This window comes from Callorhinus ursinus, unplaced genomic scaffold, assembly GCF_003265705.2.
Source record: "Callorhinus ursinus isolate GAN/ISIS: 27379988/994484 unplaced genomic scaffold, GSC_fseal_2.0 scaffold6, whole genome shotgun sequence".
NCBI classification, from domain to species: domain Eukaryota; kingdom Metazoa; phylum Chordata; class Mammalia; order Carnivora; family Otariidae; genus Callorhinus; species Callorhinus ursinus.
In genome coordinates this window covers 6,764,369-6,780,790 of record NW_027397068.1, presented here as the reverse complement: position 1 = coordinate 6,780,790, position 16,422 = coordinate 6,764,369, and the positions used below count along the sequence as shown (strand labels likewise).

At 35.9% G+C, this 16,422-nt stretch overlaps 1 protein-coding gene across 4 annotated transcripts in view; it reads left to right on the top strand.

Moving 5' to 3' along the window:
- Positions 1–16,422, top strand: part of CEP162 (centrosomal protein 162) — a 98,906-nt gene that overhangs the window by 16,120 nt on the left and 66,364 nt on the right. For all 4 annotated transcript variants that reach the window (XM_073893582.1, XM_025862078.2, XM_073893581.1 and 1 more), the window contains 5 exons: positions 1,835–1,981; positions 2,343–2,526; positions 5,223–5,290; positions 10,356–10,471; positions 12,190–12,220. In XM_073893582.1, the coding sequence (XP_073749683.1) occupies positions 1,835–1,981; positions 2,343–2,526; positions 5,223–5,290; positions 10,356–10,471; positions 12,190–12,220 (546 nt within the window). The remainder of the gene's footprint in view (positions 1–1,834; positions 1,982–2,342; positions 2,527–5,222; positions 5,291–10,355; positions 10,472–12,189; positions 12,221–16,422) is intronic.

The window sequence follows — 16,422 nt, the reverse complement described above, 5'->3', positions numbered from 1 at the left end:
CCCTGGGATCATGACCTGAGCCGAAGGCAGACGCTTAACGACTGAGCCACCCAGGCGCCCCAATCTTAGACATCATTAAACATCAACATTGAGCTACTTCAACCTTATAATTTTCTCTTTCAATTGCCATAAGGATGAAATGTTCTGCCTAGAGGATGAAACAATCAAATCCTTCTACTGGTCATACTCTTCATTATGAATAACTAAATGGGATCTGGGTTTTGGTCATTAGTCTTTTGTGAGCTCAGTTAGTATGGGTCACATCCCTGGGTCCAGCTTCAGAGCCAAGGTGAGACCCACATAGGCACCACAACAGCACCCCAACCATGGCATGCACTTTTTCATTTGAAGTGTCTATAGATAACATCTCTTGATTTTCTGCAACCATGGAAGTTAAGTTATTATTTGATCTATAAAACCATTATTCACACAAAGCCATAAAAAAATAGATTGGAATCCTTTTCAGGAGGATACTAATTAGGAAACTGAAGTCAGAACTTGACTTTTTTTTTCTTTTTTTTAAATTTAAATTAAATTAGCCAACATATATTACATCATTAGTTTTTGGTGTAGTGTTCAACGATTCATTAGTTGCATATAACACCCATTGCTCATCACCACACGTGCCCTCCTTAACGCCCATCACCCGGTTACCTCATCCCCCCACCCAGCTCCCTTTCCACAGCCCTCAGTTTGTTTCCCAGAGTCCAAAGTCTCTCATGGTTTGTCTCCCTCTCTGATTTCTTCCCATTCAGTTTTCCCTCCCTGTCCCTATGATCCTCTGCACTATTTCTTATATTCCACATATGAGTGAAAGCATATGATTATCTTTCTCTGATTGACTTATTTCTCTGAACCCTCCAGTTCAGAATTTGTGAATTTTTTTTATTAACACATAATGTATTATTTGTTTCAGGGGTACAGGTCTGTGATTCAACAGTCTTACACAATTCACAGCGCTCACCATAGCACATACCCTCCCCAGTGTCCATCACCCAGCCACCCCATCCCTCCCACCCTCCTCCACTCCAGCAACCCTCAGTTTGTTTCCTGAGATTAAGAGTCTCTTATGGTTTGTCTCCCACTCTGGTTTTGTCTTATTTCCAGAATTTTTGACTTCTTAATAAGACTTCCTTCTAAGCAAAAGTGATATTCTTCTAATCTTAATATATACACAATGTAATTGACTTCTCTGTTTTTCACTTTTTTATAACAAATATATGCTATTATGACAAATTTTGAATTTTGTATAGCTTTTTCAGTGTTTTCTAGTGTTTTTGGCATAAAGAGAAAAATGCTATCCATGGCTATGAGTACTGGCCTGGTCTGACCATTGACTCCTGCTCTGGGCTCATTTCCACCTGGACTCACCCTCACTCTCTAGATTCAACCTCACTGGCCTTTTGCATCCTCCAGTGTTGCCTGCCCTCCCATTGCTGACCCTTTGTACCTTGTCTCCGTCCTGCCTGGAGTTGTCTCCCTTTTCTAGTTCACCTATTCTTCCTTCACATAAGGCAGAAGATACTCTTTAAAGTGGCATGGTATACAGTATTAAATAATTGTGCTTCAAAGTAATTTTTAAAATTTTGTCTCATGTAAACTTTTGAGATTATTTATTAAGATACAATGCAGATAAATAGTGTTACAATTTTTCTTTTGTGAATTTTAGGTCTGATGGATTCTTATTTAATAGACCAGATTTATTTTGTAGCTTCTGTCTACAAAATTAGCATAACGGGAAAAAAAAGTATAACAGTTTTACTGGTTAATACATAGTGGTCAGAACAGTTTTCTGAACATAAATATCCAGCTATATCTTAAATCCCATCCCTAGGACTGCTTGGAACAAATGTAAGCTATCTGAAAGCAAAGAGGCCTTCTCAGCCTATTATGGAAATAGAAGCAGAGTCTGCTGAAAGGATTCAGTTTCTTCAGAGCAGTGGAACCTCTATCTTAAGTATTGACAGCTTAGAAACAAATGGTAAGAAACGTGAGGGATACGAGTTGACATATTAATTACTGTGCTTAATTAAATACTATAATTATACTATTAATTTAATTAAAATTTTTATAAGAACTAACCTGTATCTAGGACCCTCCTTTACTGAAGCATGTAGACATTCTTAATACCTTCCTAGAAGGTTTAGAATTAGATCTTGAGGGAAGCCTTATAACCTTACATACTGATTATGAATAGGAGTCTATATGTAGTGGGTGAGAGATTAAGTAAAGTATGTTTTAAATTTTTTAAATTTTACTAATATCAATAAATGCATCATTCACATTTTATCAAAATTCAAAATTCTGCATATTAATAAGGTATATTTGTCCTTTTCATTTAGAGATAGTAGTTTCTGAACTCAATCATAGTGTTCTTGGATTGGAATTGGACACATTAGAAGAACAAGAAGAAAAAGAGCAATTTTTTGCCAGGCTTGAGGAAGGCTTAACATCTTCCATTGATTATTCAAGATTAAATAAGGAACTGGATTCTAATGACTCCACACAATTTAAAGCTTTACATAGGTAATGTATGTACAATACCAACTAATCATTAAATGATTTCTATATTTTTCTCTCTCTATTTTTTTAATTTATTTATTTGACAGAGAGAGATAGTGAAAGCAGGTACACAAGCAGGGGGAGTGGGAGAGGGAGAAGCAGGCTTCCTGTGGAGCAGGGAGCCCGATGCGGGACTCCATCCCAGGACCCTGGGACCATGACCTGAGCCGAAGGCAGACGCTTAACAACTGAGCCACCCAAGCATCCCTTATTTTTATCTCTTTTCTATGTTCATTGTTTGATCCTGGCTTCCCTAATATATGAATGGAATATGTTGATTTGTGTTTAAGAGCCCACTCTGCATCCAGGTATCTGAAATGTCATGCGTGTGATGCTACTGAGACTAATGGTGCACTGCAAAAAGACCTTACTAGGAAAGTAGCTTCTTAAGTGATTTTCCACAGATGAAGTAAATAAGAGAGTTCAGGTAGCTGTCATAAACTCAGAGAAAGAAATAAAAGGGTGAACCAGGGAGTCAAGACAGGTTTTGTCTCCGTCCTCCCTTTGTATATGGTTGACCCTGATGATTATCAGGACACCTTGTTTATCCTGAAAACCCTACTAGTTGACTGAGCTGGCCTTCTGTAAGTACAGTAGACCTTTGACCTTTTAAAATTATAAATGGAGGGGCACCTGGGTGGCTCAGTCGTTAAGCAGCTGCCTTCAGCTCCGGTCATGATCCCAGCGTCCTGGGATTGAGTCCCACATCGGGCTCCCTGTTCAGTGGGGAGTCTGCTTCTCCCCCTCCCTTTGCCTACCTGTCTGCCTACTTGTGATCTCTCCCTTTCTTTCTCTCTCTCAAATAAAATCTTAAAAAAAAAAAAATTATAAATGGAAGCCAGATTACAACTTCAAGATTTTAAGAACACCAAACTATAATTAAACTAAGGGTGAGGAGAATCATTACCTCTTGTTATTAGAGTACCTGGCCTCCTTAGGATGCTTAGTTTCTTACAGACCATGGATAAAGCAGTACAGTGACTTTCATGAATTTTGTAGGGTTTGAGATTTTTACCCTGTTTGTAAGCTAACAAGTTACCCTGCCCGTTTTATGGATGCTGACAACAGACACAAGATTCCTGGGTCAGAAACAAAGGACTTTATTTCTCACAATAAAAGCCATATCTGAGTTTCATGTTTATTTACCTCAGTTCCCCCATGCTCCACAAAGCATGTGGAGGCAACATGGGGGGTCTATGATGGCTATCTGCATGGGCAGTGGGTTGCTTTATAGGAGACGAGCACTGAGCTTGGGGAATCCATTGCTTTTATAGTAAGAGGAAATAAGCCTGCTTCTTTTCTGGAAGGAGATACTGCCTCATCTCTCAGGGTTGCACTCTGCAAACACAATCTTGGGAAATAACCTAGGAAAGAGAGGTTTGTGCTTTGTGTTCTTGGTGTACCCCACAAGAACATGCAGGGACACTCAGGGCCCTTGGTGATTGCCTCTCCCAGTAGTAGCAACACAGATTAAGTATACACAAGTTGGCTACAAGTTTTGGCCCCTTTGTAATATTTCTTAACTTTCTTTATTTCTTTTTTTTTTTTTTTTAAAGATTTTATTTATTTATTTGACAGAGAGAGACTCAGCGAGAGAGGGAACACAAGCAGGGGGAGTGGGAGAGGGAGAAGCATGTTTCCCACCGAGCAGGGAGCCTGATGCGGGGCTTGATCCCGGGAGCCTGGGATCATGACCCGAGCTGAAGGCAGACACTTAACGACAGGGCCACCCAGGTGCCCCTTTTTATTTCTTAACAGTATTCTTAACTAGTCATATTTCTGCTTTAGGACAGGCGAGTCAGAGTGCTAAATAACATTGTGTATAGAATATTGTTGCTGCTGTTATTATTATAGTTATAGCTTCTTGGATTTGCTGATAATCTCACTAAAGACAGGGTTGATAGACTGTAAAAAGGGAGGATTCCTTGGTTTGAAAGAAAGCAGTATATGAACTAACCCAATATAATTAAAATTTACTTAAGCTCCTTTGTTACTTTTCTGAGATTTTATTGGTTTAAGGTTCCTATTCAGCCTCTATGTCATGATTATATTGCTTATTAACAGGTAAATGCTGAACTTGACATTTTTTTTCTGGCCTCCATGTAGACTTCATTGGGTCTCATGTGGTCAATTCCTAATCTTTAGTGTAGAAAGGATATCTGGGCCCTGAGACATGTAAATACACTTATGTATAAAATTGTGTGTATTTGTGTATAAAGTTATGGCATTTTTTTCTTTGTATTAATTTGATAGCTTCAATTAGGCTATGAGGATCCTTTATTTTCAAAACATTTCCTTTATAACTCCCAGATTTTTAGTTTTTGTTAAAATAAGAGTACTTGAGAAGAAAAGTATAATGCTAGAGATTTTTAAAAAATCTATGTGAAAGAATCCATGGAAATGTATTATTAGCGTTTAATACTAAATTAAGTAAATTTGGGGACACCTGGGTGGCTCAGTTGTTAAGCGTCTGCCTTCAGCTCATGTCATGATCCCAGGGTGCTGGGATCGAGCCCCGCATCGGGCTCCCTGCTCCGCGGGAAGCCTGCTTCTCCCTCTCCCACTCCCCCTGCTTGTGTTCCCTCTCTCGCTGTGTCTCTCTCTGTCAAATAAATAAATAAAATCTTTTAAATTAATTAATTAAGTAAATTTTCTTTCAGTAATCAAGCTAATATAGAACTAAGTGAAGATAAACATGAGAATGAATCGAAACATGAAGAATTGGCAGGTAATTTCATTGGTTTAAAAATGTACAATACTTGATAATATAACTATTAATAAAGACATTGATAGAAAAATAAAAGTAAAACCATATCTTTGAAAGAGCCTTGATCAGGTAGAGTGAACTGCCTATGTTACAGTCTGAGCTGCTAAGAAATGATTGAAAGTGCACTGCTGCCTCATTTGTTGGGAGTGGGCAGTGGACCAATTAGGAAGACAGGAAAAGGGCTAGAGGAATCTATGGAGCCAGGACCAATGTCTCTAAAGCATAGCTCAGGTATTTCTTTTTCTACCTTTGACTTTTAACGTGTCCTTGTTTTTATATTTAAAATGATTTTCTCATAGTTAGCATATAGCTGGATTTTCCTTTTTTTGTCCAATCTAACAATCTCTGACTTTTAATTGAAATGTTTCTACCTTTATAAAAATATATTCATTGGTATGGTTTTTTACTCTTTGGCCATTTGGTGGTTGTGTTGATTTCGTCCTGCAGTCTATTGGATTGAGTATTTATAACATTCCATTTTATCCCTTCTTTGGGCTTGTTAGTTGTACCTCTTTGTTGTATTTTTTTTCTAAGTTTCTCTATGATTCATAACATGCATCTTTATCTTATTGAATACAGTCTATTTTCAAATAACATTATACCACTTTATATGAGTCTTAAAAACAGTAAACTCCCCCAACCTTTTTGCTATTTTGTCATACATTTTTCTTCTATATATCTTAAAACCCTGGGATGTATTATTGTTACTATTATTATTATAATTAATATTGCTTTTAATAGTCTAAAAAATTTTTAAGGATATAAAAAATGTATATTCATATAAAAACATTTATCCACATATTTATCATTCCCAGTTTTTTGTATTCTTTGTAGATTTGAGGGTATTTTTTAACTTCTTATTTAAAATGAATTTAAAAAAATTTTTATATTGAAGTATAAGTGATATATAACATTATATTATTTTCAGGTGTACAACATACTGCTTTAATACACTGTGAAATCACCACAAGTCTAGTTAACATCTATAACCAGTACCAAGAAAAACATTTTTTCTTTGAGATAAGAACTTTTAAGATCTACTGTCTTAGCAACTTTCAAATACAGTTGACCCCTGCACAACATGGGAGTTGGGGATGCTGACCCCCTACACAGAAATCTGTGTCTAAGATTTTTAGCCTGGTATTGTGGCAGTTTGATGATGGTGTATCTTGGTGTGACTTTTCTTGTATTTATCCTGCTTGGAGGTGGTTGAGCATTGATCTGTGGATTTGTAGTTTCCATCAAAATGAAAAATATGTTTTGTCCACTCACTAATTCTTCAAATATTATTTCTCTCATCCCCTGCCTTCTGACCCTAATCACAATTGTGTTAGATGGTTTTTTGTCCCGTAGGTCACTAAAGACTCTTTCATTTTTTAAAGCTTTTTTCTTCTCTGTGCACTTGTTTTTACTGCTGTGTCTTCAAGTTTACTGATTGTTTTTCTTCTTTCCTTTGATCTTCTGTTAATTCATTGAATCTTTTTTTTTCTTTCAATCTAGAAGTTCATTTTGCAGTTTTTTTTAAATCTCTTTTGTATCTTTTCTCATGTTTTTTTTCCCCCCAAGTCCTTAACATTAGTATATTCTCCTGATCCCAATGTTTGTACATTTCGGGGTCTCCTTCTATTGAATAGTGCTTCTCCTTGTAGTGATTTTTTTTATTGGATGTTGGATATTGTAGATTTTTATATTGTTGAGTGTCTGGATTTTGGTTTTTTTTCCTATAAAAAGTGTTGAGCTTTGTTCTGGCAGATAATTGACCTTGCTAGCTTGATCCTTCCAAGGCTTTTCTTATGCTTTGTTAAGGGAAGTCTTGAGTAGCCTTTCCTAGTACAGCTTGACACTAGTACTAAGGCTCGGCCTTTCTGAGGTTTCTACTGAATGACCCTACTAAACAATGAGGATTTTTTTTCCCACTCAAGCTGGTTAGAACTCCAGAGTCTCTCTTTCTTGTGTGAAGCCTGTGAATTTTCTAGCCTATAGCTTTCCAGTTGCTCAAACTATACAAATATGGCTTAGTATTCCGCAAAGACTCAGGGAGACTCCGTGTAGATCTTTAGAGCTCTATTTCTACGTAAGTGTTTCCTCTGTTACTGCCCTGCAACTTCTAATCAGCTCAGCCTTTCTGAACTCTTATCTCTGTCACCTTAACACAGTGAGACTGTCCTGATCTCCCCCTCCCTGCTTAACATTCCTGAATTTATGTACCTTCAAGTAACTGTAGGGCTCACCCCACTTGTTTATCTTTTCTTCACCCCACTTGTTTATCTTTTCTTAGGAATCACAGTTTTGTGCTGCCAATTGTCCGATGTCTGTAAATAGTTGTTTCATATATTTTGTCCAGTTTACTCGTTGTTTGCAAAGTTCTTGAAATCCAACATAGTAGAGGAGAAAGTCCTATAGGTTGGATCATACTTAAATTTGCAGCTAAATTTTCCAACAAAGAATGAAAAATATCTCCAAAATCTATCATTCAGATCTTTTATATTGACTTTTATTAACTTTACCTCAATTTTAAAAACTTCTATTTATGCAAATAACATTTTCAAGTTATAAAGTTAGGGAATATAATAATAGAAATAGTACCTTGAATGTACAACATCTTCCTCCCAAAAAGGTTGGAACACAGCAAATTAATACCCTCATTGTTTTCCAAAACAATGTGGAAGAGCCTGCATATTATCTGAGATTTGTCATATGAGAACCACCTTCTCAATGTGGTTTTATTCTTAGATTTTTATATAAACTTAATTGGCCTTGATGTTTCTGAAATCTCTGATATGTGCTGTTTTATTTCCATTCATTTCTCTGCTGTGTCCTTTCTGTCTGTATCTTCCAGTGACTTTTCCTTCTTACCTCAAATCTAGTTTATTCATGACAAATTCCTAGAGAAGGGATTGGTCATTTGTATGTTACAGTATTTGCCTCTAGACTATTCAGTTACAAAATACAGTTAACAAAATGCAATATTGAAAAATACACATTAGCACTTTTCCCATTCAGAAATAATATTTGGCCTTATTAACTTATGATTTAGATTAAATGCAACACTAGTTATAATACTAACGAAAGTCATTATTACTACTAAACATAATGGCTAATGCTTATAAATAGGGAATATTATATACAAGCCACTGTTCTTTTTTTTTTAAGATTTTATTTATTTATTTGACAGAGAGAGACACAGTGAGAGAGGGAACACAAGCAGGGGGAGTGGGAGAGGGACAAGCAGGCTTCCCGCTGAGCAGGGAGCCCGATGCGGGGCTCGATCCCAGGACCCTGGGATCATGACCTGAGCCGAAGGCAGACGCTTAACGACTGAGCCACCCAGGTGCCCCACAAGCCACTGTTCTAAGAGCTTTAACTTTTAATCTTCTCAGCAGTCCTTTGAGATAAGTACTATTATCATCCCCACTTTATACAGATGGGAAAAATGAGGTTGAGAGGGTATGTGACTTGCCAGTGTTTCTACGCTAAAAGTAGTAGAACCAGGAATTAAATCCAAGCCTTCTGGCTCCTAGTCATGCTTTTAAGCACTATACTGTACTATTTAAACTGTTTCTTACACTGCCTCTTTGTAGTCACACAAATACTACTTCCCTTTCCATTGATTTCAAGTAGTTCTCAAATCCCATGTAGTTGTCTAAGTTCATTGTCATAACCTCCCATATTTCCTCTCTCCTTGTTCATCATCTATACTTAAATAAGTCTGATCTTTGAGGTTACTTAAAATTCAGTGATTCCCACCTAGGACATTAGAATTTTAATCATGTTATATTGGTTTTAGCACCTAGAAGTATGTCTAATACAAAATAATATCTTGATAACTGTTTTGTGAATTTAATTATGTCTGCTGATATTTAGAAAATCCGAAACTGTTCTTTCTCATACGGAAGAGAAACAAAGGTGAGCTTCTCAGCCTCAGAATATAGATACCGATGTAGTTAACCAACTAAGGTAGTTTATTTACCTAAGGTACAATACCCACCTTGTCTTCCTTATGAACTAAAATGGAGATGTTTCTGTAGGTCGATGTCATTGGGACCATCTCTGTTAACTCGTAAGCCCTCTCAAATTCATTCCCAGACTTTCGTTATTAATTGCACTCAGGTTCTGCACTCCATTCTAAGAAAAGACAGCCATTCCAGAGCAGACTCTCCAGTACTTCGTACATCTTTCTTTCATCAAGCCATCCTGTTTCTGAATGTGATCTAATTTTTAAAATACAATTAGGATTGTGTTTATTTATGAAATGATGGTTTCCACTCTGAAAAGGTCACAGATCTCTTGTCTTTTGATTTAAAGGCTATAAACAACACGTTAAAAATTGGCTTAGAGACCCTGGCCAGATAGCCCCTACCCCATCTTACCCGTAAGTAGTGTTATGGCATCATATTAACATGGACACACCTTTCCCTTCTGGTGTAAATTCATTGAGATATAATTGGGGATTTAAGCTGAGAAGTGCCCAGGATTGGGAAATAATAGAGATCATATAGAGCCAGTATTTACCTGAGGGAAGGATTAGAGATAGAGCTTTCATAAGTACTGTTTCAGGCTTACATTAGAGATACCTACAGAGACCAAAAAAATCAACTTTAAAAAAATAAGCAAATCCAACCTTTTGTTTAAGAATGTCAAGATTTCACAGAAGTGCTATCTTTTGTAAGTAAGCTATTTGAGACTTTGTCTTTAAAAAATAAGCATTAAACTTTGGTTTAAAGATAAAAAAATTTTTGGACAGCTCTAGAAATGTTTTATTAGTTAATAATATAAAAGATTAAAAATTTAAAACTCTTATAACTAGAAGTAAACCTAAGTCTTATGAATTGAATTCTCATTAAATCTTCACACACACAAAAAATCTTCCCCCAAAAAAGTATATCCTCTAAAGATAGCTTTATGTTAATATTTCAATAAAATACTCTTATGCAGACTCCTTCCTTTGGAAATCAACAGTCTTTTCCTGGAATATGACTTTTTTGATAGTGTGATCCTTGTATTTTTTAAAAATTATTTTCTTCAGAAAATTACAGTGATGATTTTGAAGGTGAGGAGGATATTGATGCACCTTTGACTACTCAAGAAGAGACTAATACCAAAGAAAATCCCAAATCTGAAAAACTACACGTACCCAAACAGGTATACATCAATTATATATTTGACAATTTTGAAACTTCTGTCATCACCTTAGCTGACTGTCACTATATGAAGAGTTCAAAGTATGGAGTTTGTCATTGTCTTGCTCATTGTTGTAAAGTTGTAAGTCTCTTAACACTCAGACATTTTCTTAATTTAGGATGTCAATTTAATGTAAATCTTAATGAAATATGGCAATTGATTTTTTAAAGGATCTTTTTGGCAAGTAACTTCTTTAAGTTTTAGAAATTAAAATTCTAATTGAAATCTCAAATCTAATTTTAAACAGGTATATTAAGCTACATTTTCTTTGGTAGATCTTGTCCTTGGGAAGCACAATCAGTATTTATGCTAACAGTGACATTACTGTCTGAAACTTACTTGGCTAAGATCATGAATTAAATTATTCCGTTCATATTCAGTTGTTGCTGTACTCCAGTTCTCACAAATACTGGCTTAAGTGTATTACTACATAATGCCTGACATACAGAACTTACCATTGAAGCTATTTAATAGTAACTAACTAGTAGGATAATTACTGTTTGTTATGTTGGTCTTGATCTGTACAAGTGAGGTCTCTTTTGGGGCTGCATGTTAGGACTAGATGTTTTAAATATGTATGAAACCATAGGTGTCTAAATAGAAGTAAGAAATGCTACCCAGGTATTAATAAATACTTATTTTTAAATATACCTTGTGCTTTGTCACTGGGTGTCTCTACATCACTCAGTTTGGAGGGGAAAATAAGAAAACCTTTAGAGGGGCACCTGGGTGGCTCAGTCGTTAAGCGTCTGCCTTCGGCTCAGGTCATGATCCCAGGGTCCTGGGATCGAGTCCCACATCAGGCTCCCTGCTCCACGGGAAGCCTTCTTCTCCCTCTCCCACTCCCCCTGCTTGTGTCCCTGCTCTCGCTATGTCTCCCTCTGTCAAATAAATAAATAAAATCTTAAAAAAGAAAACCTTTAGAAATACATGAAGATTAATGTGATCTGCTGGTTATCCTTAGAAGCTTAATGGGATTTATACTTGGAATATGGCAGTTTAAATGTTTTATGAAAGATAGGTCAGTAGAAGGCACAGTGGTTTGATATATAAAGAAAATATAGCCTGCATAAAAATGTGTCAGTGTAAATGTACACATTGCCTATCCAAGTGGAGAACATAGATGACACTAATTATAAAACTTACTATAAGGGAACTTACAATTTTTTTTAGAGAACTTATAATTTTGACAAATTTCAACTATCTTTCCATTTGGTGGCCTGCGTCTTTGAAAATTTTGTTTCTCAAAATGTAGGTGAAACAGAATACAAGTTATATTTGATCATTAATTTTGAACAATAAAAGAAAAATGATTGATGTTACAATAGCAAGAATCTTATGTGAAGTATCCATGTTATCTTGGAGTTCAAAAAATAGAATTTCTGAGCAAGGTGGTGAGCAAATGGCATCTAGATACTTTAAACAAAGCTTTTAAAGGCCTAAAGGGATTGGTAATTGCTGCTACAATTCTGAAGAAACTTCTAGAAGTTCTTTCACAGCTATGTTCTCAATCTTATAGAATTATTAGTGAATGAGGGTGATGAAAGAAACTTCGAAAGTACATTTCTTGACTTTTTTATAATGAAGTAAAACACTGATTTTCAGATTTTGCTATTATTTGCATTGTGGGCGTTTTACATAATTTTGATTTCAAATCATATTATTTTCTTTTAATTTAGGAAGAAGAGAAAATTGGTATGCTGGCTAATGGTAAGTATTAGGTGGGAAAAGATTGGCCTCTTCAAATTGTATCTAAATAATTCTGAATAAGTTACTATCTTCCTTTGTTTTTAAATATCTCTAATGAATTAAAATCTACAGATTTTTCTCAGCAATATGTACCTTATGCCTGTCTTGAATAATTCCTGTCATATGTAAGAATATTTCCTTTTCAAAAGACTAGGACCAGATGGCAGTATGGTAAAGTCTACCAAATGTTCAAAGATGGAATTCATCCTTCTTAAAATCTTCCAAAAAACAGAAGAGGAATTCTTCAAACTCATTCTATGAGGCCATGATTAACCCTGACACCAAAACCAAAGACACCTCAAGAAAAGAAAACCACAAGAAAGCAAGCAATCCCATTTACAATAACATGAAAAAGAATAAAATATTTAAGAATAAATTAAGGAAGTGAAAGAGATGTACACTTAAAACTATAAAATATTGATGAAAGAAATTGAAGAACACAAAAATAAGTGAGAAGGTATTCTGTGCTGATTGATTGGAAGAATTAATGTTAAAATGTTTGTACTACCTAAAGTGGTCTACAGATTTCATTACAATCCATATCAAATTCAAAAGGTATTTTTCACAGAAGTAGAGAAAACAATCCTAAAATTCACATGGAACCACAAAAGACCCTAAATAGCCAAAACAGTCTTGAGAAAAAAGAACAAAGCTGGAGGCATCACACTTCCTGATTTCAAATATATTACAAAGCTACAATAATCAAAATATTATGGTATTGGCATTAAAGAAAACCACATAGATCAGTGGAACAGTAATCAAAATAGTATGGTATTGGCATTTTAAAAAGACAGATCAATGGAGAGTCCAGAAATAAACCTATGCATATATGGCCACTTAGTTATGGATAATGGCACAAAGAACACACAGTGAAGAAAGGAATAGTTTCTTCAATAAATCGTGTTTGGAAAACTGGATAGCCACATGCAAAAGGTGAAACTGGACTCCTATCTAACCCCGTACACAAAATTGAACTAAAAAGGATTAAACACTTGTACATAAGACCTAAGACTATAAAACCCATAGAAGAAAACATATGGGGTAAGCTCTTTTACACTGGTCTTGGTGACAATTTTTTAGATTTCACACCAAAAGCAAAGACAACAAAAGCCAAAATAAACAAGTGGGATTGCATCAAACTAAAAAGCTTCTGCACAGCATGGGACACCATGAGCAAAATGAAAAAGCATTCTGTGAAATGGGAGAACATATTTGCAAATTACATAACTATTACAGGATTAATATCCAAAACATACAAGGAACTCATACAACTTAATAGCCAAAAATGACCAATAGGCACATAAAAAGATGCTTAACTTCAGTAATCATCAGGGAAATGCCATTAACAACCACAGTGAGATAACACCTCACACCTGCCAGGATGGCTATTATCAAAATGGTAAGATGCTGGTGAGGATGTGGAGTAAAGGGAACTCTTGTTGTTGGTGAAAATATAAACTGGTATAGCCACTATGGGAAACAGTATGAAGACTCCTCAAGAAATTAAAAATAGGACTATTAACATGGTCCAGCAGTGCCACTTTTGGATAGGTATATCCAAAGAAAACAAAGTCATTATCTCAGAGAGATGTCTGTATTCCCATTTTCATTACAGCATTATTCATAATAGCCAAGGTATGGAAACAACCTAAATGTCTGTCAATGGATGAATGAAAATGTGATATATATATACTAATGGAATATTATTCAGCCTTAAAATAAAGGAAATCTTGCCATTTGCAACAACATACATGGACTTGGCTAAGTGAAATAGCAAGACAAAGATTCTTTTTTTTTTTTTTTTAAAGATTTTATTTATTTATTTGAGAGAGAGAGAATGAGAGATAGAGAGCACGAGAGGGAAGAGGGTCCGAGGGAGAAGCAGACTCCCCGCTAAGCAGGGAGCCCGATGTGGGACTCGATCCCGGGACTCCAGGATCATGACCTGAGCCGAAGGCAGTCGCTCAACCAACTGAGCCACCCAGGCGCCCGCAAGACAAAGATTCTTACAGATTCCACCTATAAGTGATACCATGCAAACAAAAGCTGAACTCAGAAACAGAGTAGAATGATGGTTGCCAGGGGCTGAGGGGTGGGGAAAATCAAGAGAGGTTAATAATAAAGTTCAAACTTTCAGTTATAAGATAAAGTCTGAGAATCTATATAAAATGGTGAATACAGTTGTAACTATTATATAATTGAAACTTGATAAGAGAGTAGAATTTAAGTGTTTTCACCAAAAAAAAAAAGTGAGGTGATACATGCATTAATTAACTCAGTCATAGGAATCCCTTCACAATGTATACATAAATCATCATGTTGTCCACATGAAATATATTGAAGTTTTATTTGTCAGTTATACCTCAATAAAGCTAACAAAAAAAAATATGGTTAGTTGACAGTAGAAAATGTAATTTACAGAGTAAAAGAATTTTACAGTGAAAATTAGAAAACATTGATGAAGAAGACACAGATAAATGGGAAGACATCCTGTGCTTGTGAATTGGAAGAATTAATACTGTTAAGATGTCCATACTACCTAAAGTGATCTGCAAGTCTACAAAGGTAATCCCTATCAAAATCCTAGTGGCATTCCATTTTAAAATTTATAGGGAACCACAAAAGACTCCAGATAGCCAAAGCAAGCTTGAGAAAGAGCAATGCTTGGAGGCATCACCCTCCCTGATTTGGAAATATATTTCAAAGCTATAGTAATCAGAACAGTATGGTATTGGCATAAAAACAAACATATAAGACCATTGAGACTATAGAGTAGAGAGCCTAGAAATAAATATACACATCTATGGTCAACTGATCTTCAACAAGGGGGCCAAGAATATACAATGAAGAAAGGATAGTCTCCTTAATAAGGCATACCTTGTTTTATTGTGCATTGCTTTGTTGTGCTTCACAGATAGTGAGTTTTTTACAAATTGAAAGTTTGTGGCCACCCTGCATAGAGCAAGCCTATCAGTGCCATTTTTCCAACGGCATTTGCTCACTTTATGTCTCTGTGTTATATTTTGGTAATTCTTGCGATTTTTCAAACTTTTTCATTATTTGTTATAGTGATTTGTGATTAGTGATCTTTGATGTTACTCTTGTAATTGTTTTGGGGCACCATGAACCATGCCTGTGTAAGACAGCAAACTTAATTGATAAATGATGTGTTCTGACTGCTCTCCTGACCGGCTGTTATCCCATCTCTCTCCCTCTCCTCAGGCCTCCCTATTACCCAAGACACAACAATATTGAAATTAGGCCAGTTAAGAACCCAATAGTGACTCTAAGTGTTAGAGTAAAAGGAAGAGTCACATGTCTTTCACTTTAAATCAGAAGTTAGAAATGATGAAGCTTAGTGAGAAAGGCATGTTGAAAACTGAGATAGGCCATCATAATACACTTGATCATCCAAGAGTTCTGACAGAGATGTATGTTGAGATTCATGTTGTTTTCATGTGTATGTTTCATAACACAGCATCCATTCTGCAGCCCATGGATCAGAGTAATTTTGACTTTCAGGTCTTACTATTTAAGAAATACATTTCATATGGCTATCATTGTGCAAGATAATGATTCCTCTGATGGATCTGGGTAAAGTAAATTGAAACCTTCTGGAAAGGATTCACCATTCTGGATGTCATTAAGAACATTCATGATTTACAGGAAGAGGTTAAAATATCAACATGAACAGGAGTTTGGAAGAAGTTGATTCCAACCTTCATGAATGACTTGGAGGGGTTCAAGATTTTAGTGGAGGAAGTAACTGCAGATGTGGTAGAAATAGCAAGAGAACTAAAATTAGAAATGGAGTCCGAAGATGGGATTGAACTGCTGCAGCCTTATGGTCAAATTGAAAGGATGAGGAGCCTCATGGATGAGCAATGAAGGTGGTTTCTTGAGATGGAATCTTCTGGTGAAGAGGCTGTGAAGGCTGTTGAAATGACAACAGAGGATCTAGAATATTACATAAGCTTAGTTGATAAAGCAAGCAGCAGGGTTTGAGAGGATCAACTCCAATTTTGAAAGAAGTTCTGTGGGTACAATGCTATCAAGCAGCACTGTATGCTGCAGAGAAGTCATTTGGGAAAGGAAGAGCCAATTGATGTAGCAAACTTTATTGTCCTACTTTAAGAAAGTGTTACAGCCACCCCCACATTCAG